Source organism: Passer domesticus, chromosome 10, assembly GCF_036417665.1.
Source record: "Passer domesticus isolate bPasDom1 chromosome 10, bPasDom1.hap1, whole genome shotgun sequence".
Taxonomy (NCBI): domain Eukaryota; kingdom Metazoa; phylum Chordata; class Aves; order Passeriformes; family Passeridae; genus Passer; species Passer domesticus.
Genome location: NC_087483.1, coordinates 12,565,156 through 12,590,744, shown reverse-complemented (window position 1 = coordinate 12,590,744; position 25,589 = coordinate 12,565,156). Strand labels below are relative to the sequence as shown.

Genomic DNA, 25,589 nt, shown 5'->3' with positions numbered 1-25,589 from the left:
CTCCTCTGCTAAACTAAACAAAGCCAGAAGTCCCAGAGCTGAAGTTTATCCAAACTAAAGCCAACAAACGGTTGTTGTTGGAGGGGGTTATATCATGTTTTCCATTGTCATGTTGACATGAAACAGGCAGAGGCTTCCACTTTGCAAACTCAGAGACAAGATTGGCTCTGAAGTGAAAATAAACAAAGAGAAGCAGTGGTTGGAAGTAGGTTAAGTTTCCTCTAATCAAAATTTAAAGAACCTTTCCTATAAAAGAGAAGATGAGGAAAAGTAGTGACTGCTTGAAAATATAAATGAAAAATACAATGTACTATACCTATATGTGAAAGATGAGCTACTCTGCAGCCAATGGTGGATCTCACACTTCCAGGATTTAAACAGCGTTAGCAGATCTCCCCCTGTCTCTCTGTACTTACAGGAGAGATTTTCTGATCCCAGTAATTTGTAAATTTTTACTTGGAAGTTCTCTCTTGATTAACCATAGTCAGAAACAATGCAAGGGCTAATATTTGAATTTTTTAAAAATACAGTCTCAAAGCTATGTGAGAAATTAATGGCGTGGCCACCACATATAAATATGTAAATCTTATTTCTCTGAAGCAAAGTCTGACTGTGTTGAATGGAGAAAAATCAGGAAATTTTGTGGGAATTCCTTACAGATTTTTCCAGTGACAAAATGTCTCCTGTCAGGGAAGCCACAGAGAGGACAGAACAGAAAGCTTCGTGAGCCCTGCGCATCAAAGGACTGAATGGAAGAAAATCCCTAGAGAAATAACTGTCCTGCAGCAGTCACCAAGGCTGTGGGAAGCTGCCAGCAGTGGGCCACCACACAAAACCTCTGCCACAGGGACACCACTGCTGTGACAGCATGGCTCCAGAGAGCCAGCCCTCCAGGAGGAATCCACAGCATCCCCTGGGATGCAGATGGGCAGCACACTGAGGGTCAGGGCTGCAGCCTTCTCTGCACCCAGCCATGCTGCCCTCAACAGCCTGACAGACTCAAAGTTACAGAGGTAAAATGACACTGGAGCAGGAATCACATCTGTGTCCAGTCCTCCTTCTGTACAAGGTATATCACCATGGATATATAGAAGCAGGGATAGGCTGGCAAAGTACTGCAGCAGGCAAATGATGACACTAAAATTTTTGTTCCGTTTAAGGTTGAAGGTTATTTATCATCTGCCAAAAACCAAAATCAGAATGTCTCAAAATTATAGGCCATTGGCGGTAGATACTGAACTCTAAACCACATTAAAGTCATGTAATCTACAATTTACCAGGCTACAAGATGGAGAATGAGCTAACAGTAGCAGTATTGAATCACAACAGATTTTATTATACCTTTCTCAAGTCTGTTTTATTTTTTTGGGTGCTGCCAATAATAAATTGAACTGTGCTTCATCATATCAAACGGCAATGGTGTAGGATTCTAATCCGGTTATTTTAAGACTATAAACCCCCCTATTTGTTAACAACATATCTTTGCCATTGCCAACAATTCCCCTTTTCTCAACTGAGATCTTTTGCCCAGTTTCTTAAACAAGCATGACTAAAGGACAGCATAATCTGCAGTGTAAATGGCATGACCATTGCACAAATATCTAATTCTGTGAGCTTTGACAAGTTATTACTCCAAACCAACAAATTAAATCTTGCAACTCTTACAGCAGCTGTGGCTTGTGCTCTTCAGCAGACTAGGAACCTACCACAGAAACATCAAGAGTGATACAGTGCTCCAGGTGCCCACTAGCCTGGGAAAGTGCACTTTGTTATGGTTTGCCCTTCCTGGTAGGCTGAACCTTTCAACTCTGAAAAGGCTGCTTTTACACTCAAATGCTAAATGCTGCTCTGCATCTCTTCCATTACCAACTCTCATTATGCTGTCCCAATTAGAAGGGCAGGTATGTCCCATTTTCTGCAGATTTCTCATTAAAACAAGGTGTGAACAACACTAGCACATAACTGGGACAATGAATAATGGAACAGTGTCAGTCTGGTTTCTCAGCTAGACTGTGGAACAAAAAAGTGACCGTAATTTCTTTTCTTTTTTTTTTTTTTTTTTTTAGCAGCATTAATTACAACTCTCCCCCAGTTGTTGTGTAAGTCTGGCATCAGCAGAGTTTGCAAGTGACACCTGGCTGCTTATTTCAAACCTCAACACTTTGGCAGAAGCTGGAAGAGGAAATAGGATCTGCTTGTAATCTGCAGCGCTAAGAGGAGAGCAAACATAATGACTCTGACTGAGGCATCAACAGTGAGGTTTGTGCCAGCAACAACACCCTTCTACCTCTGCCTCTTCCCCCTCTAATAAAGCAGTGGATGTTTCCAACTCCACCTCCTCTTTCAGAAAAATCAGTCTGTGTAGATTTGGTGATTTGGTCTCAAGTCAAAAACAAATCTGGAAAATAATGAAAGGGTTATATAATAGTCTCATTTTCCTGAGGCTAATGTGTTCCAGGGGTGTGTGATATAAAATGTGTTTATGAAATTTGTCATATTTCCAAGAACATATATATAATCTTTGGAGGAGGTGGATTCCCCAGGCTTTCATTTAGCATGATTTTTCCAGACCAGAAAGGAATGTTTCAATTTTCCTAAGCATAACCTTGTCTACTATGTGCTTGGTAAAAAATAGCTAGGAAAAATGGAAGAAGAGGAGTAGACCCCAGATATTTCATTACTTCGCATAGTCCAGGTTACTTACGATGGTTAATTATCTCTTGGCACACAGATGTGCATCTGGTTTTACTGTCAAAATTCTGGGGGGAAACCTTTCTGAGTTACCAAAAGCTTTGAGGAGAGATAGTTCTGTTGTTAGCATTATCTTTAAACTGGAAATTTATCAACAAAGAGCACACATGTGCAGTGTTCCATACAGCTAACTGCTAAACATGACAGTCTGGCAGTCTCACAAATAAACTACATCTGTACAGTACCCATCCACTTCACATGCTATCCAACCCTTCTCAGTTAATAAAAAAGAAAGCAAAATGGCCAAATCAGCTGTTTACAAGTTTTCCTAAAATATCATTCTTTTCTCTGGGATCAGAAAGGAGTGCACAGCAGGAAGAGTAATTTTCATGCTGCCTCCTGAAACCTACATGTAATGGTTATATATAATTTTAAAACTGCAATTTGCAACTGAAAGTAATATGAAAGGTCAATAAGTCTTGTCAGAGAGATTTTAGCATTCAGCCATTACCTCAGAAATGTGTTTCCTGACCAAACATCCAAGATAATACTTGCATTACAAGGAAAACACTAAATTACCTTAGAGAAAAGATGACTTGTAATAATACTGAAGGGTTTCTGGCACTGCTGCCACGCTGCTTTCAGAGCAGTAGAGTTTTCCTAAAGACCTCAGTGAAGTTCTTCAAGGACTGGGGTGTACCTAGGAGAAGTGTCCTGCTCTGGCTCACTGAGGTGTCCTTTAAGCATCAAAGATGCAGCTGAGACAGGCCCAAATCCCTCTGACTTCCCTTTTGGCACTGATGTGAGGGCACTGTGGATGCGCTTCCTTTGTAGGCAGTGGAAACTGCCAAATACCTCCAGTCTGGCTAGCTAAAACTTACTCTGTCTTCTGGAAGTAGCTGTCATTGATTGCCTCTACAAACTCAAGATAAACGGGATGAACGCAGGCTGCAAGGCTTAGCAAATGCTTTCACAACTGGGGTGGAAAATGGATTTCTTTCCTGAAGAAGCATTCTGATATCTTACACTTTTGAGTAGTTTAATATGCAGGATGTAAAGGTGCCTTCAAAGGGTGGAACCCAGTGTACATTCTTGGACTCTGAATCATCTGCTGTGTGTGAAGTGCTGGCTTTGTGTCCTGTCAGCCATCAGGGGGCATCTTATCTTGGACATGGGCAGGGCTGGAAAGCCCTGACACACATCAGAAAACCTGGATTGTGTCAAGGTGATTTCACCTCCAGGCTAAACACATCCTGGTGGATTACAAGGACATACAGCTTTTGAGTTCACAGAATATTCCTTGCTGCACAGTATCCAGATCCCAAGCTCTAGAAGAGGTTTTAGCCTGAGGCTGTACTCAAATCTCCATTCCAAGCTATTACAGCAAGACAAAGAAACACATAGCCCAGGGGTACATCTGACTACCCTAAACTCAGTGTATACTGAGCAGTTTCCTTAATATCTTGCCAAGTCTTGTCTCCTGGCAGGATTTCCTAAGGAAAATTTTATATTGACTTACATTTGATACTAACCATATAAACATTTTTCTTGACAAGAGAGAGCATTTCAGCATGTCTGGAAATTCTCTTTTCAATTGTGGAAAATTTGGTTTCCCAGTCCATTCCCTGCCATGCACATGAATTAGTGATACGAATAATCAACTCCTTCAATTACTATTTTCTGTGAGAAAAGCATATTCAAATGTGTGGAAAGAAACATTCAAAAGTGAGGAGAGAATCCAATTTTTAAGGGGATAACTAGTGATTTATCAGTCTCTCTGTGTAACCTCATCCCTGTAGTATGGAAGTTAGCCCAGTAAGGAAATGTTACAACACCATGAAACAGGAATGTGGCAGAGAAATGAGAATACTCATTCACACTTCATTTGTGTATTGTTCTTCTACCCAAAATTTACTATTTATTAAGTCAAATGTATGTTGCACCTCAGAAATGTCCAGAGATATGACTAGAGTGAGGGAAGGAGACCTGGCACTCAGGAGGGGTTTGTTTATGGAGAAAAACAAAATTGATGTTCCATCTCTTTATTTTGGATTCTCTCTTAGCACTTATCCCTCTGATGATAGACACAGGTATAAAAAAGAACACTTACTGCATGTTAAATATAAAAATAAATATATTGTCTGCTGCTGTAAGCAGAGAAAACTCACAGCACATATTTGCTCATATTTGATAATCACTGCATTTTATAATATTTACTCATTATTGGAGAGAGAGTATGTATATGGCAAAGCAGAAACAGAAAAGGATCAGTTCACAGTAAATTCTGTTTGCTCTCTACAGAATATATGCATTGGTTGGGGTTTTTTTTCAATAGACACTTAGGCTGAGCCTGTGTCTGTGCTAGGTGAGGGGGGCTGGTGCTGCAGAGGCTGTTGCCTGCTCTGCTCATGCACAGATCCTCCTGAGCTCCAAGTGCTCCAGTGCCAACAGGCTGCTCCTGGTGGACTCACTCACCCCTCGGCAGAGGTCCCTGTCCAGGTACGGTGAGACAGATGGGTTTGCCATGAACTGAAGTAATCTTTTTCATGATGTGTGACATACAGATTAGTGTGGGGTGGGATTTTAAAGACATTTGGCTTTCCTTTGCAGCAATACAGTTTCTTTGGCTGCTGCTTATTGAGTTAATTGTGAGATTATTCCTTGCCTCTCTGTAGAAATAAATAAATTGCTGATCTTTCGTATTTACGGGACAGAAAAGTGTTTTATCTTAAGGAAGGACTGGTTTACAATATCTGGCAAGCAGGAACTGAGCACATCCAAAAAAGGTCAGCTGTACTTGTGGAATGTCATCTGTTTAACTTAAATACTCATACCACACTTATCTTCACTCTAGGTTGAATTATTGTATACAAAGTACTTCGCTCCCCTCTGAATTCCATGTTCAGTTGGTTTTTGGTGTTCTTGCTCTCTGTAAACATGCACACACACACTCACATGGACTTCCACATAACATCAACTGCTAATCTGTCTCGTGAAGGGCTGAAACAGCCTGCAGATGCCCGATTCAAACTATTGCAGCTGAGGGAATAAATTCATCCTCCTGTTCTATGCCAAAGTAAAAATTCTGTAAGCTGACATATTTTCATATATCACTCTTAAAAACTCCTTCAACAAAACCATTCAGAATTTCAAGACTTTTTTTTCTTCACACAAATTGTTGAAAGAAACCCCCACGCTGCCAATGTAAGACAAACAAGTACAAAGGAGAACTCCAAATAAAATAGCTGGAAGCAAAGACATATTCCTTGTGAAAAAGAGCTTCCAAGCAGCACGGAGCTAACAGTTATAATGTTATTCCAAGAGTTAAAAGAAACAGCTTAGAATCTCCTCAGTGTCTGTAGCAGGAAAACAAGTAAGAACAAGAACAAATGCAGACAAGACAGACAGCACTGTAAAGTCTTCTAACTTTAAAGAAAGCAAAGCAAAGCAAAACCTTTGGGATGATCCCTGCAGCTTTCAGCTTCACTATTAAATATCTGACTGCTGAATTAGTGAAGGAAAAGTGTTCTGGTGAGATTCGTGCATACACACTTCTGACAAGCTATTAAAATTATTGGTAAAAATAAAAATAAAATAAAAAACATGAAATCATAAGAAGCTTGAATTACTCACCGACTTGTTGTGCCAAAATAACTGAGGGTTGAAACACGGCAAGAATGAGCAAAGTTACTTTTTGCACAGAGCTCATCATGTCTAAATATTAGACATGAGACTCTCTGTGCAAAAATAAAAATGGGGGGGGAAGAAAAAAATCTGTTCAAAATAGCAACATCGGTTGTTCCCTGCCCTTCCAGCACCGGGCCATGTACAGAACTCAGCCACAAGCATTCCCCAGCTTTGGCCTTAAATAGGAAAAAAATTGGCTTACTTTTCTTTTCCACCCCCTTCACTGAAACATGAGAAGAAGACCCATCCCCTAACAGTAAATGAATGATTAATATTTCTCTTGGCTTTACAGAAGACTAAAGTCAACTAAACAAGACACACAGCACATCTGGAACTTTTGTGTGCGTACGAAATGCATGCTGACACTGTATATGAACAGTTAGTGTGCACTTTATGTGACATATAAGCACGTGAAAAGAAAGTCCCATGCCAAAGCACCCGGGGTAAAGCATTTTTTGGTGTTAATTAGGAGTCAATGGGTAAAACCCCAAGAGGATTTTTATTTGTTAGTGCTCCCTAACAAAGATAAAAGATAGCTGGAGGTGTAGCTGCACAGACTGAAAGAATCCCAGAAGTGGAGGAGCAAACCTGGGTATTTCTGCTAATGAGCAGAGTTAATGTAAGGAAGTTCTGAAAATCACACTTCTGTTCCAGGGCTTTCCTCACCATTTCCTCACAATGTGATTTTGTGTTACCTGGGGAGAAAGCAAACATTTAAACAAATTACGAAGAGAACAAGATTGCAAATCACAAGCATCAATCTCTCAAACTATATATTTTCAAGTAATTCAGTTTGATGCTGTAATTACAACATTTGAAAGGAATGCAGAACATTTTTTTGTCCATTTGCTCCTCAAACAAGAAGGTAGAGAGGACAAAAAAAAAAAAGAAAAGAAATCTTGGGACTACTAATGCCCTTTAAACCCAGTTATTTCTTTGTTCCACACAAAACTTCACTGCGAATAAGATCAGAACACACAGACTTGTTTTCCAAATCAGATAGTTTGAGCAGGTTCTGTTATGAATCTAGATTTGCTGGGAATGTAGCCTTTAAAGACCCCAAAGTGAATGCAGAAAGCTGCCACAGTGGACACCTCTGCTCAAACAATGATCAAACAAATTGCTGCTCTCAGTCAATCAATCTGATCCAGGTCACGTCCTGCAGAAGCGTTCATTCATTTGTTCTCAAGTGTTGCTGAGATTACAGTGACCCAGGGAACTGTCTCTCCTCTCAATAATTCGTGAGTGCCGTGAACTGTCATCCAAAAAGGGGGCCCATATCTCTGTATGCATCACAAAATAAGAACAGCCCGAAGTTTAATCTAGTAGGTGCTGGATCTCACTGCAAAACCTATTTGTCTGAAATAAATCTGTACTTAAACTTAAATACCCTCTTCTGCTGGGGTCACCTGAGGTGGAGCAGACTGAAGCAAGTATGAAGAGGTCTTAAATAATTTGATGTCCCTTTTAACATATGCTGAGCATTTCTTCTGTGTCTTAAATGCTTACAAGGTATGAATGCCTTGATTCATTCCCAAGGAATTACACACCACATTTTTTTCCTGAATCTCCCAACACTCCATGCTGTCTCTCTTGTATTGGCAGAGCTATTTCCTTCAGGTTTGGGTTTTCATATCTGGGACCATATCACATAACAGGTTAGGTTATTTGGTTTATAGCATTCAAGTAGCTGCAATCAACAAACAGATAACCAGCTCCTGTTGAGCCATCCTAGAATATAATACAATAGGCTTCACATTTTTATGCAAGGGCTATAAGGTTTTCTCCTCTTCTGGAGTTATGCTTAGAACACAAGATAGAACAAGAAATAAATCCAAGAATGTGGATTTGTTTGCGTCTCTTCAACAGAAATGTACAAAGAGATCAAACCCTGAATAAAAACCATTTTCAGCAATAGAAAGTGAATGAAACTGAACTAACTGTTATCAAGATGGCACGCAGGTCAATTTCTTGTAACAATATCTATGTGTTTGCCACAGTAAGTGTTTAATTTCAATGAGGCCTAATGACTGTTACTTGGTAAGCGTTCACATTTGAGGAAAAAATTTGTTCAAGGTCTTTGACTTAAAGACACTTTCATGTTGAGTTCTGCAAATTTTTTAGCCTGTTTGACAACAATAAACATTTCTCTAATTTTCTTAAATCTAAGCTTTTAAAAAAAGAACACCCTTGGTGACTCCCTTATTTTCACTAATGCTTACCTTCAGTTTTTACACTACAACACTTGTTTGAGTAAAATTTAAATTATGATTTTTCTGGATTGTCCACCTTAAATGTTATGCTATTCTGTAGCTAGACTATGAACCCAAATTTATCCATAACACCTACTATTTGCCATTGGCATGGGAGTATCAACATGTATGCTTGAATTTGTACAGGGATGAATCCTGGGGTTTCTGTGTAGAAGCATAAACCACATCTCTTGATGATTACATCCCATAAAACAATAACCCTTCCTTGTGTTTTGCAGTGTATTTACTGTGGTTCAAGGAACAATGCACAGCAATACTCAGCTAAATAAAAATTCCTCATCAGGGTTACCTTCACATAATAGTGGTTGTAGAATTGATTTCATAACTCTGGTATAAAACTCTCTGGCAATTGCCACTTACTGTCACAAGTCAAATTCTTTTGAGTAGCATTCACCATTTTACTTACATGGCCTGAGGAGGCTGTGGCACAGCAACATTCCTTGAACATCCTCTGCACACTTTGTGTTCAAAATCTTCCTTTTCACATCCTCTGCACAGAAACAACCCCCCTAAAAAACAGGTTCTTGAGTCTTGCAGGAAATTTTGGATTATTTGGATAGGTAGCTCTTGTTTAATACTCGTCTTCCTATAGATGCAATGTCTAGGCATCTGGACTAAACTGGAAAAGGTACTCATATCAAAATTGGCGCATCTTTGATGGAGGAACCTGAAACAATTGTTCATAAGTAGATACCATAAAAGATGTGTAGATCAAAACTACCTCTTAATCAAATGCTGGAATATTCATGCATTCCTTGTGCCTGTTTGACTATTGTGGTTAGTGATATTCTTCCTAAGAAAGACAAATGAGAGATTTGCTTTTACATATTTATCAAGTGACCTCTTGTCCACCCTGCCAAATGTTCAGTCCTTAAGTAAGCAAATTATATAAGTGTTGCTTTAAAAGTTCCCAAAGTTCTGGCCTGTAGAATCAGTTGGTAAATATTCCTTGTTTCTGAGATCTTAATCTGAACTAAGAATCTTCAAATTTTGTCATTGCAGTTACTTCTATGCCAGCAACAAGACAGTTTTTTTGTTTTTTTTTTTTCTGTGTGGATTTGAATGATAGTAAAAAATCTCCAAATTTTAAAAGGAGTGCACCGTTTCTCATCAATAAAGCACTGTGAATAGTGTAAATAGTGACAGAAAGCACAGTGGGGGAAAGAACCTACAAGAAAAACTGAGTCTAAAGCTACTAAACAACGAAAACCCCAAAACACAGCCACATACTTCTCAACAATTCCTGTTTGTGAGCTAGAAGCAATGCAAACTATGACTGAAGCTCTAATGGACTATTACAGGAATGAAATGCAGCCAAGGCAATGAAATGGTTTCATTCTTCTCCCATCTTTCCATTTTCACTGAAATTTTATGCTAAGACAATGGGAAATCAAGTTTTGAGACCCAGCCTCTTGTTCTCATGTCCTCTTTTTCCAGCTTTGCACATTCTCAAGGTTTCCACAAACTAAAATTCTCTCTTTTTTTTCCAAAGTCCTGTGCAGATTAAATAAAATCCTTCATCTGAGTCATGTTGGGAACTAACTGTGTTACAGCACAGCTGTGAAGGCTCTTAAGGCAGAGCCAACATTATGACTGCATACGGGTGAAGCAGAGACAGCACCCACAGCATTTTCTCTTCCCAGCAGGAGGGACAGAAGCCAAAGCAGTTTAATGACCTTTGGGTGTACTGAGTGCTGGGGAATTTGACATCCATGGCCAGGGCGGGGTTTCTCTGTACTGAGCACGCACCTTCCTCTGTCTCCAGGGATGGAATCTGTTAATGCAGAACTTTGGCCCCATGCCTTTGTGAGGATGCTCCTCCTTTTCACCGAGGTGTCAAAATTATTTTGAAAGGAATCCTTTCTTCTCGTCTCCAATCCAGATTTCCACTTGGCAACTGAAAAAACCCCAGATCTTCACTTCTTAAAGAAATAGCACAGTTCTGTGCACCTTAGGAAGTATTTGATGAAACGGCTACAAGATTTTCTGTCAGGAGAGGATCTCATAAAGGTTTTTGTGCTCTGCAGCTTGTGGTTGTTGGACATCAAGATAATATAGGATGGCAGAAAATATTTATAAATTTAAGAAAAAACTTGGCTCTGAATTTGTGTGTATGCTTAATTTTGTACAATCACAAAAGAAAAAGTATTTTGATATATCTCTAAGTAACAAAAAGTGTGTTAAATTCATCAGAACAGTCCAAGAATGAATTATCATAAAAAGCAGGACATTCTTTTGACCTCAGGGCTGGTGTGGAAAGTGGAGGTACATCATGGAAATCACTTCCTCTTGTTGGCTCTGCTCAAATCACCATTGCTTCAGATAGCACATGTGGGTCCCAGAAGTGCCCATGTTTATTGTGCTTCAGCTATGGTTCCTATGGTACCTCACCATCAAAAGGTTCCAGGCTTCAGAAATAGCAATCTAGAAGATTTTAGGAGCACTTTTTTTTGGCCATCCCTTTCAAATTAAAAAAAAAACAAACAAAAAACAAAATACCAAACCAAAAAATAAACCAATAACTTTAAAACATGGCAAATATCTTTTAAAGTCATTGTTTCACATTTTTCTGTTTGCTGATTTATTGTTTTTCTAATGAGGGAATAAATAATCTTGTTTGAATTTACTAAAGAATAACAAAAGGCCATCCGTACTATGACTCATCCTTTAGAAAAAACAGAAAAGAGAAGAACACAGGATTAAATGTTTTAACTCTTGATCTGTTCAATATTAATGGGTTGGGAAGCAAAAATAATTACCAAGGCAAAAAAGAAAAAAAAGGAAACTTTGAAAAAACCACAACCTTTTCTAAATGAAGGCCATGGGAGATGTACAAGAAGGTCAGAGACCATTGTAATACAAGAGTCTTCCACTAGAAATGAAATCCCAGGTTTAAAAAAGAAAAGAAATAGCAGTCTTCAGGAACAGAGTCAGCCCAGTTTTGATGGTATAAGGCAGGTATGACGTTCTCTGCTGGACTGTAAGTGTTCCACATGTCCCAAAGTGCACACTGATTTCCTAGAAAGGAGAAACAGCATCCAGCTGCTTTTCTGGAAAGAGGGGAAGTGTACCACACTGGGGCCAGCCCTGCTGCTGCTCACACTGGTGGGTGGACAGCGCAGAGAGCTGACAGCGAGGATTCTCTCGGCGTGTATTTTATGGGATTTTTTCCTGATCTGTGACCTTCTCACATTCTTTTCTCTGCCGTAAACTCCAGTTTCCTGTCACAGAGCCCGCTATACCTCTGCTATTGGAAACTACTGCCACTTATGGACTCATGTCATGCATGGGGCAACAACGTGGGACCCTAATTTAGATATATGGGTTGATCTGTTCTGCTCTTCAAAGGCAGATTTTAAAACATCCTTCCTTTCAAGATGAATCCTGTCCTAAGAACATTACATCACCACCTGGTATTCGAGAGTCTCAAAGTCCATACCAACAACATCAATTATAATGGCATATAAAGAAGATATTAAAGACATGTAAATAGGTATGTAGCTATGCTACTGATTTGAACTGATTTTATGGTTAAGCTTTACATGGGCTTGCAGGTTTTATCTTAATATTACAGAATACAAAACCCCACTTCAAACAGATAACTGCATGTCAGTAGAACTGTCTGGGCTATGATAGGAAAGGGTGGGAAAGTTTTCTTAGATACACTGAGTAAAAAAGTACCACAACCCCACACCCACCCCTGCCTCCAAAGTAACAACAGGCAAGTTGTGATAGGCTATGGTGACCAAATTCAGTAGTTAGGAAGAATCATCTGGAGAACCAAATGAAAATACCAAACATTCATTCATTTTCATCCCTGCAGACTCTGTGCCATGAAGAGTGGTAACATAATTATTTTTAAAATTTTACTTGAAACCCTTATGTAAATTGGATTCAAACTTTTCTGTGAATCAGAAAATTATTATTCCTCATTCAAGATCCACTTGCTCTTTGTTTCCTAAAGACAAGGAATGTTTTCTATCTCCTTTCCTAAAAATTGTGTCTCATGGCAAAAAGAAATAAATATAATAGGAGAAACATGCTTTTTAATTGGAACAATATAACTTTTTTTCCAATAAACAGCTTTGAGGTGTGAAATCTTCTTACTCCTAATATAAGAATGCGTTCTTCTCAGCACATCATTTTCTACACACATGGAAAATTCAGAAAAGTGCCTCCTTCAATTAATTAAATCCTTATTTGAATGGTATTAAATGTCTTTTTTTTTTTTCAAATGGCAGAAGAGTGAATAGGCTGCTATGATTACAATGAAAAACAACACTATAAGGCCAGCATTGTGATTACAGAAGAATACCATAGTCATGATTTTGAGAGCAAAGAATTGAGAGCATGCCTTAAATGAAGACACATCCCATCCCACCTTCCCAGACCAGCTGAATCTCTGTCCTCAAAGGGAAACTCCACCAAACTCTTGCTAGAGATCAGTCAAGCTCCAGGACCCACACCAGTGAAGAAATCTCGCATACAGAAAACAGAAAGAAGGAGCAGTACTTGGTGAATGCCACTATGCCCGATGAGTAATTATTTTAAGGTTAGAGATCTGGTGTGGGTGTCTCTTTGCTGATGTTTACAGCAGTGGCAGTATTCAACCAGTTCAGTTGGCATTACAGGAGAGAAGCAGAGTCTTGATTGCAAAGAGATCCCCTGGTGGGAAGAGAGGACTACACAAATCCCCCTTCTACAGGGCAACTCTGCATCCCATTTCCAGCATGGAAAGAGTGCCAGTCCCCTGCCACCCACCCTGCATCTCCCCCACTGGCTTCTGCTCTTTCCCAAGGCCAGGAGAGCACACAGCTCCTGGGAATGCACGGAACAAGCGGATACGTACACAGGACTGAAAGCCTGACCCGTTGTTACAGACATCTCGGGTCCTTTGCACCACAGAGAATTAAGCCTGTTTCCATTCCCAGAACTTCTGATGCTGGTTTTGATTTAGGAATTGCACTTCCTAATTTCTAGAGGCCAGGAGGTCAGGGTTGTTATTGTACTATGTTTCCCATAAGCTGCCTTCCTGTGTGTCTCCATGTTTTACCATTTTGGACTAAACCACTGCATACCATGAATTTTCCAGCTCCCAAGGTATCACCCATGACCATTTTAACTACTCAGGAAAGATTTTTCTTTTGGAAGAGCAATGAAATTTCAAATAACCAGTTACTTTACACATTTACCATCTACAGAGGTCTGAGAACTTTATGAAGTGCCATCCTTATGTTAGTCAAACAGGAAACTACAACATAAGGATGAGAAAATATTTTCTAAAAATGCTAAATAAATACATGACCAGAATAAGCATGAGCGTTGGTCCTGATCCAGTGCCACATTTAGTGAATTACAGTTTGTGGGGATTGTCAGGTACTTCAAACTCTATCCTCACCAGCCAGATGACACTCACCATTATTCCTCAGAAATATAACTGGCATTCCCATCAAACTCTTGGTACATTCGGAAACAGAATTGTGCCACCAGAGAATGAAACATTACAACATTCTGCAGTATTACACTGCAAATTGTTTAGTCCTTTGCCACTGTTCAGGTAGTGCAGATCCCCAGATTCAGGTCTTCTATACTTTTTGCTGAACTTCTGAAAGGAAAAAAAGATATTTCTTAAATACAGGCGCAGCACAGAACAAATTTCTGAGGATATATTTAATCAATATTCTTATAATGGTTAACATTTCTAAAATCTTGCATGTGCACAAGCTACAGAGAACTGCACTGCTGTTGAGGTCCATGTTCCAAGTTAAATTGGGCATTGCAGTACAAAACAGATCAATGAACTTATCAATTTTACTAACTAATACAAAAAATATCAATACAAATGATAAATGACTTTCTGCCCCAGGCCCGTTCTTCTCAGTAAATGCAATTCCTTCTGTTTTCATGATGTGCAAAGATTGTTCTAGGGAAAAACCAGAAAAAGTCAGAACATGCATGATGCTTCCCATCAGTGTCTGTTCTAGTGCTTTTTAGCCTGGAGCAACCTCAGGATAAAGTTTTACAGTCGCCTTCTCCAGGTGCGTGCGTGCACGTTAGCCTGGGTATGACACAAACCAGGAGCCCTGTAGGTTGTTAAGTATGAAAAACATACTGACAAGACTATTTACTTGATTCCACATTGCAAAAGAGAATAAAAGATGCTTTCCTTTTGAACAGCCCTGCAGCTCTCTCTTACACACCCTTTGCAGGCAGAGCTGAGCAGTGCCTGGCTCTGGGGGCTCAGGGCTCCTGTGTCAGTGCCAGGAATGCACAGCAGCACCTTGAAACTTTAGTGGGGAAAGGAGCAGCAAATTTGCCACATGTTGCAACAGGTTGTCACATGATATAGTTGGTAATATTTAATAGTCACCTCCTGCTGAAAAATGGTGAAAAGCCTGTGTGTGGTATGCCACTGTTAAAATTAAGGATAAAGGAAGATCATGGAAACGTTTATGAATTTCTAGTGGGATAGATCCTCACTATCCTCAAAGTCAGAGCTGCTTTCCGTGTAAGCAGCTGCTGTTGAAGCAGATACCCCCTCCTGCCAAACCTGGCCTCCACAGGTATCATGCTTTTCAACAAAACCAAGGGCAAGGGCATACATCCTCAAGAAACATCAAGAGAATGAAAGCTGCACAATACATTTGGTGAGAATTTGTAACACTTATGGTGTATGAAATAAAAATTGGTGCCATGGGATGTTATCACCAAAAAAGTTTTGAGTGTCCATTTAAAATAAAGTCTCACAAATTATGTCATAGGAAAGCCTGAGTTTCCCTACCGCTCAGTGCAGATAATATTGTGATAGAAAGAAAACACTAGTATAAGATTTGTGTGTTCAGGGCAAATTTATGGCATCACCATTTTAGTGTATTTGTGATTTTTACCTTAGACTTCTAATAAAGATGGATGAACATTGAGCACGCAAAATTTCAGCAATGGATTTTTGTCGTATCATGTTTTCATTAACTTGAGAATAAAATGTCATGTAGGTGAACAAACAACATATATTAAATCAAACACTTCCTATATGCTAACATGGGAGGGGGGGAAGAATGAGGTCTTTTTTATTAATTATTTTTAAAACCTTTTCAAAGTTGCAATAAGGTGTCTTTTCAGAGTTCATCTTTAAACCCTTATTGAAACACTGTTTTCAAAAAAATGACCTTCAGGAAAATTCACCTCATCAGTATCTTTGAAAAGCTACAAAACTGTCAGCAGCAATGCTTAAATATTCATAAGATGCTTTTAATGTGGCACCCGTGAAAGTACACAAGAAGGGTGGACTGCAATTTCTGCTAAGCAAAGAGTGAAAAATAATTCAAACCATAAGAATTCAGAGAATTTGACCTTGAATAACTTATAGTTATCAATCTAACAATGTGCACTACTTTTTCTTTGGACCCAGTGCTCTCCTATTTTGGAATACAATGAGCAAGGAATCTTTAATCTGTTCATGCAGAGCTAATGACCTCTCCAAAGAGAAAAAACCTATTAATCCTTCCCAGAAATTTCTGCATCTGGCTCTTTCTGGAACTGATATTGAAGTATGGCATTCTGATATGTTTCAAGCAGAAAGGAAACTTTGAAGATTCAGTTTAAAATAAATCAGAATTCCAAAACACATAGATGCTCATTACGCAAGTGTTAAAATAGATAGGGAACATATTTATAGACGAACCAAGGTCTTTTTAATAAACTGAGTAGTGGAAAGAAAGAATAAACAAGCAAGAATTTTTTTCTATTTTCTGTTTCTGTGAAAGTGTCAGGCAAAAATGGCACATGTAAGAAATTCTTTCACTGTAGAGTTATTTCTACCACTTCAGCAATGGGTGTGGGAAACACTGCTAGTTATTAACATGTAAGTCAGAAACTTAGATATGTTAAACACCATAAGAACATCACAACTTTATCAATCCAATGCAAAGACACTTCCCACACTCCTTATCATTGAAGTACTTTTGATTTCCCACGAGTTACACTAACCATATCTAGGCTGGCTTGATGTCCTTGGGAATCCAGGCTCAAATGCATCTGAACTGTGCCTTGATGAGCACAAAATAAAAGATTTTTTAAAAATTGCTACCAATTTGTCTGGAGAGAGCAGCTACTATGAGGTTGAAATAGGACCCCAATACATATTGTCTTATTTACAAGAAGAATCTGTGAGCACCTGCAGATCTCAAGGCTCCTGGATGGTGAATCTACCTGCCATTTTTACCTGCTGCATTCTCTTTTTTTAGAGCTGCTGATCTAGTTCTTATTCCACTTACACATAATTTGGTTAACTAAGAGCACTGGGATCATCTGGAGTCCAGTTGGACAAAAGGAAAACGAGACTGAAGAGGAGCTATTCAGACCTGTGGCAGCTGAAGAGGCTGCTCTCCAAAGCCCTCACCCCTGTCCCCAGGGAGCCATAAAGCAGCCCCACAGCCAGCCAGCAAGGCACAAGCAGAACACTCTGCTTCCACTACTTGGCTGACCCTGCAGGCTCTCAGTTATCTTCAGGGAATCAAGAGCTAGAAGCTGCTTGCTCTTTTAACATTTCTGAGTTTCACAGTCATCACACTAATGATTTTGTTGTAAACTACTTAACACAATAAAAATTTAAGGAAAGCTCAATCGGTGCTTCTTTGTGTGCTGCAATTTCACTGCAGAGAACTTTTCCCCAAAGAGTTTACAATATTTTTCTTTTATTTTTCTTTGACAATTATGTCAAATTTAAATTAGCTACTCAAGTTTCATTGTTTTATCATTAATTTCAGATATATTAAATATTTGTGTTCTTACAGACCCTTCAATTTTTAAGCCAGATGTACTGTAAAATGGCTTGCACACATGTGATATTGTAAAGTAAGTGTTGTAAATTGTTCCTTTGCACATTGCTACAAATATTTTGGATATTTTTGCCAGTGATCTTTATTTTTAGCCAGCTCTATTTCTATGAAAAGCATGTTTGTCTGCCATGGGTTACAATCTAATCTCTGTTAACTGGGCAGTTCTGTGTTTTTGCTCTCCCTTCAAACAGAATTAATGTTAAACCACCAAAACAATCACCTGTCTAGACAGGTAACTAAAAACTTACAGAGTGCCAGCTCTTCAAGGGGGAACTCTCAAGGTGTGCAGGATGGGTGTTGTTGGAGTGACCAGGAAAAGGGATATTGGGATTCTGAGAGACTTGGGTTTTGGGAGGAACCAGACCAAGCAGTTTTGCAGGCAAGAGGTTGACATTTGAGCCAGAGACTCTGTGAATGGAGAAAACTGAAACATCAGATCACATGAGGACAGAGCAGAAATTCAGAAAGGCTGACACCTTAGTCCTGCCAGCCCTCCTGGAGCTTCCTGCTCCATCAGTGCCTCTGTGGGAGCGTGCTGGAGGAGCTCTGCTCCTGTCTGCTGCCTCCAAACTCATGAGGCAAAGCCAGCAACAACAGAACAGCATATTTTCTTTACACATGACAACCTCCACCCATTGAACTGAACCAGAGTCAAAACATTTTGGCACGTTAATAAATAAAATGTATTCTGTCTGAAATAAGTTAATATAAGGACTGATGCATCTGTGCTCCAGAATGCACTCTGGAATGAGATAACCCTACAACAAAAACCACTTTATACACTTCACCTTCACCCTTTCCCACTTAGTGCAAACAGAAGCTTTGGGATTTGCAAATTTTGAACTTTAAAAAATTACCTTAACAAAAGGACCTTGCAAATCATGGGTAGTTTTTAATTAAATTGATTTTTAGAATGATAAAATGATCTATTTGAATTTCAGACAAATCTTATTTTCTTAATTCACAGGGCAATAACAGTTATACTTTTCTGCAGATCATGTGAGCTTTTTAATATAATTTTATGGTTTTAGCATATTCTCTTGGACCAGAATTTATTTTTAAAATTTTAATCTGCATCTACCTGAACCTATAATGCCATATCTGAAACAAAATCACTCTTTTTTTTAATGACACAAATCATCCTTTTTATGAATGTGCAACTTCTTTAAGGTGTAACTTGCCTTTCTGCCTTTAAGAGTATTTTTACACTTAATGCACTTGAAATAAATATGGTTTTATATAAATTATTTTATTAAAAACTGCCTTTGCTTTCCCAAGATTTGACCTGTTTTATGAGATGACTGCCTTGGAAACCATATTTGGATGTCCCAAGTTATTTTCACAGTTGCTAGCTATCCTTTCCCCAATCTCTGTGTACTTTGGGAAGGACAGGGCCTGGACAGAGTCTCAGCTATGAGAATTTGAAAAGCAAAAGAACCACCCACAAAACGAGCAGCCACTTTAGATGTTGCTGCAGCAGAAGCAGAGAGGTATTGATCTCTCTGCCACCTTTTACCAATCCAGTCTTGTAAGCAAATTTCTGCCATGTCTGCCATGTGATCTTCTTGAAGGACACATGTTTATTTAAAAGCTGCTTTGATTTTTTTTTTTTTTTAAATTTATGGCAAATAAATTGACTACATGCTGCCCAGAGATTCCTTTTCTAGGGTGTGCAGTTTTTTCAACATTTGTTAATAAATTTATCAGGAGCACAAATAATGTGTGTAAACTCAGGGATCATTCTAACTCACCTGGATAAAGTAGTATTTTTGGTGCTGCAGACAAAGGCATATGCAGCAGCAGGGAGAGACCTTGATGTTCTACAATAAATGGCCACCAGTTTCTTTGAAAACCTAAAATTAATGTGTTGATTAATTAGTAACTGAGCAGCAAAATCAGGCTGAAAGCAAGTTAGGAATTTGCATTAGATGGAAATATTTTTGTCTCCTCAGCTTTGAAAATCCCTCTGATGATCGGAATACGCAAAACTAAAGACTAATTGTGTTGGGGAGTGTTTGCAAAAGATGTTACTCATTTCTCTGGAATGTTTGGATTGCAGATCCTTGGTCCTGGCCACATCTGTCTTTTCCATTTTGGACTGAGTTTACACCTCTGTCCTCTTCATTATTCTGCATTTTTATTTCCATCTTCAACAGTCCTATTTTGTATTTTTTATTCAGATAACTCAAGGAGAAATGTAACACATAAAAAAAATATTATTAATACACCATTTCCTGCTGCCTTTTCAATAAAAATATCCCTGGTATTTTCTAATCAGAAAATTTCAGACTATTGCTGGCTGAAATTTATGAGTGAACTAAAAAAACCAGGTGACTAGATCCCTAGATTGCATCTGCAAAATTAGTTTCTGTCTCTGCTAGCAAAGAGGAAATGATTATTTTGTTTACTATGCTTAAAAATTTATTTCTTCCCCTGAAACACCCATAGTAGTATCTGGACATAAAGTTAGTTTTAATTCCTCAGTTTTTGGTTTCACACTTCATCACTTTGGTCTTCGCTAATACTATAATCCTCAGCTGGCCAAACATCTCTTTTCTTACAAAACATTCCACTGTCTTCCTCTTCAGAGTTATTTATCAAAGGACCTTCTAGTGCCTTCACCTAGCTCATTAAAAACCACTTTACAGGATCTTTTTGTCCCCTAGCTTCTGTAAAATGAAGCAAAGGAGCAATGTTGAGACACAACTTTTTCTGCATGTGTACAAAAATTCCCACAAATGCTCCTCTCTTTTGTGGAAATTTTAATGTCAGAGAGGCATAAAAATTTTACAAATATCATACGAAAGCTCTCACAGAAGTTAAGCTTAAAGCATTTTTGGTCTTAAAGTAATTTTATTCTTTTTCTGGGAAAAGTGAAAAATATTTTCTTCCTGACCTCTGTACTAAATAATAAATATTTTCTAATTGTACACAGCACCTCCTTTACTTTCCAAATTGCCATCTCCAGAAAGTATGATCAGAGCCTCTGTATGGTCAGGAAAACTGTAGACTTCATCAAAGAAAACTATGTAAAGTTTATAAAGTCCCCTGAAAATTGATACATATGGAAAGTTGGCTGTAAATTAAGTTGGGAAGACTTATGTAGAGAAAAATTTGAATCTTCAGTGTTCTGTTTATCTTTGCATCAGTCTGTGTTTACAGTGGGTTTGTGGACACTAGATTAGATAGCAATGAGATGTGTAAAAGCCTGGGAAAAAATGAACAGTTGACTTCTTAGTTCCAGAAAACATATAAACTGTCAGTAACTTTTGATACCATAATGACCAATAAGTACATGTTATTACATAAACTTCATATATTTCAGCTTCTGAGTGGATCCCTGTGGGGTTTTCTTGTGGTTGGGTTTTGGGGTTTTTTTTCAGTTATAGGGTATTCTTTTTAAGGCAATCATATCCAGAAGAGCTCTTGGTCTTTTCCCCAGAGCAAATAAAAAAAAGGACTAAAATTTTCAATTTCATGTTCTAAATTTATGTCCATTGTCAAGTACAAAAAGAAGACATTTTTATCATTATACCAATGTATCAGCAGAACAAAGTTCAAAATTACTTGATTCAGTGGAATGATTGGAACTAAGTCTCCTTATCTCTGGGTACATCTTGCAAGGTAAACATGGTGTTTTGAAATCAGTACCTTTTAGTTCCTGTTGTCAAATCCATTTCCCTTGCTCTCATGAAGACCTAATCAAGGCAAGCTGGAACTTAATATTAGGAGAGGTTGTAAGCAACTAAATTGGCAATGTAACAGTTTGTGGAAATTCTGCGTTTATGTATGTTATAAACAATTACTTCCTTGTACAAGGTATAATTCAGCATAAACATATTAAGATGTTTAATGTGTTTTCTGACCATGTGTAGAAAATATGTTCACTTCAGTAGCTTTATACAATATTTCACTTTTTTTTTGTTTTGTTTTTGTTTGTGTGTTTGTTTGTTTTTCAAGGCTTTTTCAATAGTTAAAGAGACCTGAAATAAAAGATAAAATGTTATTAGGACACAATATGGCCCTGTGTTAAGAAATAGATTTGGTGGATAAACAGCAAAACTTAGAAAGTGCAGTTTCTATGGTCATATATCCTCAGTCTTGAAACAAGAAGAAGAATCTCCAAAGGGAGCCTGAACAGTTATGTAGAGAACTAGCAGCATTTTCCACATTTTGAGACAGAACGGTAGCAGTTTCTTTTCAATTGCTTTAAAAGAAGGAAAGAAGAAAGAACAGGCCCTGGAAGTCTATGCAGAGGTTAATGTACCAAAGCCTTTGTGTTTCCTCTACAATTTTGTGAGCACAGCAGCAGAAATTTTGGGCCTAGCATGTACATCCAACCATGAAGAGACATTTCTCTTTGGTTATCCAGAAACCTTATGCCCAAAAGGATTTTAAGTAACAAACTCTCACTTTTATGGTAGCTCTGATAGATCTTCTGAAGATGCTTAACTACCTTGTACCTTGCTACACTGATGAAAGTTGTTTTGAAACCTAGTTTTGAGGACTGAATCTCATGAAGATTCCACTGACAGGAACAAAGTCATTGTAAATCAGTTAAAATCTGGGGAACACCAGGCCTTGTGCAGGGAAGGAGCTGAATCAGGAATGAGATAGCGTGGAAGATGGCCCACAGAGCCTCATCATAACAATTTTTGTCTTCTGGAAGACCAGAAGAAAAGATTTAGACTAGGGATGCTGTAAATAAAGACAGAGCTCTGCTTTAAAAAAAGGAAAAAAATAAAAAAAAAGAAGAGAAACAAAAGTTTGTGTCAATTTTACTCTGTTCCCATACCTAGATCTATGCAAGTTCTGATGCAAATGAATCTGATAAACAACTGAAGAATGAGCTTCAAAACTTGCTTTTTTTTTTCAGTTCCAATGTAATTTTAAGCCAAAATTGCTGGTTGTGGTCTTAGTATGAAAGGATAATATGCAAAATCTCCAAGTCTTTATGGTAACTGAGATGAACAAGACATGCCAAATCTGCAAATAAGAAAATTCCTCCACCGAATTTTTGACTGAACTGATAAATCCTCCTTCCCTTCGTACATGGGACAAAAAGGCAGTAGGCAGAGAATTAAATTTAATTAAATATTAAATTAAAAAAATAAAAAACAATAAAACCTGCAGTGCACAATTATGCACTGGCAGATGTGTAAACTGGATGACCTAAAAAGCCCTTTCCACTTCTAGTGTCCAAGACTTTGTGAGCTTTGTGAAAGATTATTTTTTATTAAAAAAGCCAACTGAAGATGAGTTTGTTTGGAAAAAGAACAATTTTTGTAAAAGAGATGAATAATTCTCCATGCAGGCTTGTGAGGTGTTGACACAGCATTTGACAGCATCCTGGGCAGTAGGCAGCTTCTCTACAGGCAGGCCAGAGCAGAGAGCTGTTTTGACAACAGCTTTTAGCAAACCTAGTAAGTGTTTCCCCCATATGCTAAAATGGGATCCTTGAAATCTGTTTCCACTTTCAACTCCTTATGTAGCACTTTAAATATGAACTGAATATAAAGGTACAGCACTGAGAAGTCTGATCAGCCCTCAAAGAAAAGAGCTACAACTGCTAGGTCATGCTAGAGTTCATTCTGTGCATAATTTCACTGAAAGGGAGTGAACACATCACTAGGCATTACTATTTACTGTTCCTAGGTCATACTTTTTTCCCCTCAATACTGTAAAGCAAAAGACTACATGCTGCTGGCAAGGACAGCAATCTTCACCAGAGACAATGACTAGTTTCCTTTCTTTTTGTTTAGATGCCTATGTAAAGCCAGTGTTGTCAGATGGGGCTGTTGTGCAGCTGTGAGCAGCTACAGAGGATGTCAGTGCACAGTGTGCATGTACTCTTTATTCAGACTGAGAGTGGGGCTTCCACACCCTATACCATAAAGGAAGCTGCTGCTGCTGCTGCTCAGTTTGGCAAGAAATAAAACAACTTGAAAGATTTCTAGAAGATATTAATTGAGAAATCAAGATTCAGAATTTCAAAGTAATAGGATTACATTATAAACTGATGTATCCTATAAATATAAACAGTTAAATTAAGGCTGCTTTTGAAGAATTTAGGGCAACATGATGCAGTCTTAAAGGATTGTAGGTCCTAGACCACATGTTTTCTTAGGGGATGTGGGATACTACCTAAGGGAAAACTTATTTCCTGACAGCGTGGGTAGCATTGGATTTTATACTGAACCTTTTATAAAGTTCTGTGCTGGAGAAGCCAGGAAAAATAATTACAACTCAACTTTGCTAGATAACTCCTTGAATTGTGTTAATTTCTTTGAGTAGTTCTTCACAATGATTGTTAAGGAATTCTAGTAGGACTTTGTTTCTGGTATAAAACATACATTTACTAAAATATAAATTTCCAATCTCAGCATTTATTTATGATCTCTTAGGACGTAAGAGTTGTTTATAAAATCATACAAATACTCACACTTTGTAGTCCAGGAATCAGGAATGAAACGTAAATACACATTGCAACAAATTATTACATGTGTTCTTGATTTTCCAAGTCTCCATGATGGGATAAAAAGACATGAACTAATGCAATGGGTGATATTGTAAAACATTAAGCAGAGTATCAGAAGCAACACAAAATGAAAGAAGACACCTTGTTTCACTTCTGATGCTCGACTGCATGCAGGATTGTAGCTCATATGGGTATTAAGCAACACTAAACCAGAGGTGAAGTCGAAAAGATAACTTGACAAGAGGAGAAAAGAATATATAACCCAAAGGGAGAATCAGACTTTGCAAAGCTCAATGCCTTAAAAAACAGCTGTTGTCCCAACTTCATACTAAATAGCCATAAGGTTTATCTAAAGATCAAAAGAAATGGACCTGGTATTAAAATCCACACATGATTTAAACTACAAAAAAATAGCCAGTATGGGGTCTTCTCACACTGATTAGAAGAAAGTTTTAAAACAAAATGTAGTTAATTAAAAAAACAGTTAATTAGTTAAAAAGTAGAACAGGATTCTTAACTAACTCAGAAAACAAAGGGCACAAGACCTATGAGCAGCTTACTACCAGTTCAAGTACTTTTTGGAGCATGGTCACACTACTGTGAAAATTGCAGCTTTCCATATTCTCAACTGCACATCATTTAACCAAAGAGTTTGTTAGAAACAAAGAAAGCAAATAAGGCAAACCATCATTAGCTCTTTAGTCTTGTACAGAAAGAAAATGGGTAAAATGGGTCTATTTGGTAAATTGAAAGAACAGGATGAAAATCTTTTCTGAATTACAGACTTTAGAATGAATAAAAATAACATACTGTGAATATTTATGCAGTCTGTGTCCCACTCTCTCTCTGTTTCCATTACAGATTTCATCTGCTGTTGGCTTCTCTGCAGGCAAACTGCTTCGTATCTGCACTGAAGACAAATTCATCATTAAAAATTACTCTCCTCTTTTCTTTAAGAGAAAGCACTTCAATTTTATTCTGTTTCTTACATATTTTGATTTCTGCAAATTCCTATAATTTATATAGTGAAAAACTATACTATGCTATTCCTACCTAAGTCCACAGGTAACAGCAACCTTTTAAATACTCTGGCCTTGCCCTTGCCACCATTAACATGATGAACATAAAGCCCTACAAAACCTGTGAACTCAGTGCATATTTTATTCCTGCAATCATAGATAAACACTGACTACATTATATACTTATATATGCTATACAGCATATAAATAATTTCCTTTATTTCCTCCATATTTCCCTCATAATATTCCCTGAAGTAATCTGCTGTTGTGAGACTGATCTGAGCTGTAAGAACTCAATAATGAGAGGGACTGTTTTACTGTGCTTCAGACAGACATGCAGAATATTGACTGCTTTATGTTATAATAACTATTCATTATTTATTTGTATTTTCATGTAGTCCTAGAGTTGCCCAGTGAGGTTATTAACATTTGTAAATTTAAATAAGCCATCAATACTAGATGCATGGATATTTATAAGGGAAAACACCTGATTCATAAATATTTATAGCTATTTAGGACTAACACATGGACCACCATGCTCAGTGTGGCCTTATTTCATGAAGAAGCAAAGGAATCTGTCACAGATAAGAAAACTGTCCCTCTC

The 25,589-nt window shown here is 38.0% G+C and overlaps 2 protein-coding genes across 10 annotated transcripts in view; both read right to left on the bottom strand.

Annotated features, from left to right (window-relative positions):
* COL3A1 (collagen type III alpha 1 chain) overlaps nucleotides 1–6,467 on the bottom strand; it is a 48,670-nt gene extending 42,203 nt beyond the window's left edge. Inside the window, exon 1 of the mRNA XM_064433809.1 lies at nucleotides 6,325–6,467. Coding sequence (XP_064289879.1) covers nucleotides 6,325–6,403 — 79 coding nt within the window. The 5' untranslated portion in view covers nucleotides 6,404–6,467. The remainder of the gene's footprint in view (nucleotides 1–6,324) is intronic.
* The window catches only part of LOC135308618 (uncharacterized), an 88,025-nt gene that overhangs the window by 7,093 nt on the left and 55,343 nt on the right, over nucleotides 1–25,589 (bottom strand). For 3 of the 9 annotated variants that reach the window (XM_064433810.1, XM_064433817.1, XM_064433812.1), the window contains 6 exons: nucleotides 24,777–24,876; nucleotides 19,240–19,341; nucleotides 17,737–17,896; nucleotides 14,068–14,256; nucleotides 9,058–9,160; nucleotides 6,365–7,073 (listed from right to left, as the gene is read on the bottom strand). In XM_064433810.1, coding sequence (XP_064289880.1) covers nucleotides 14,101–14,256; nucleotides 17,737–17,896; nucleotides 19,240–19,341; nucleotides 24,777–24,876 — 518 coding nt within the window. In that variant the 3' untranslated portion in view covers nucleotides 6,365–7,073; nucleotides 9,058–9,160; nucleotides 14,068–14,100. The other 6 variants (XM_064433811.1, XM_064433813.1, XM_064433814.1 and 3 more) reach the window with 6 other exon arrangements.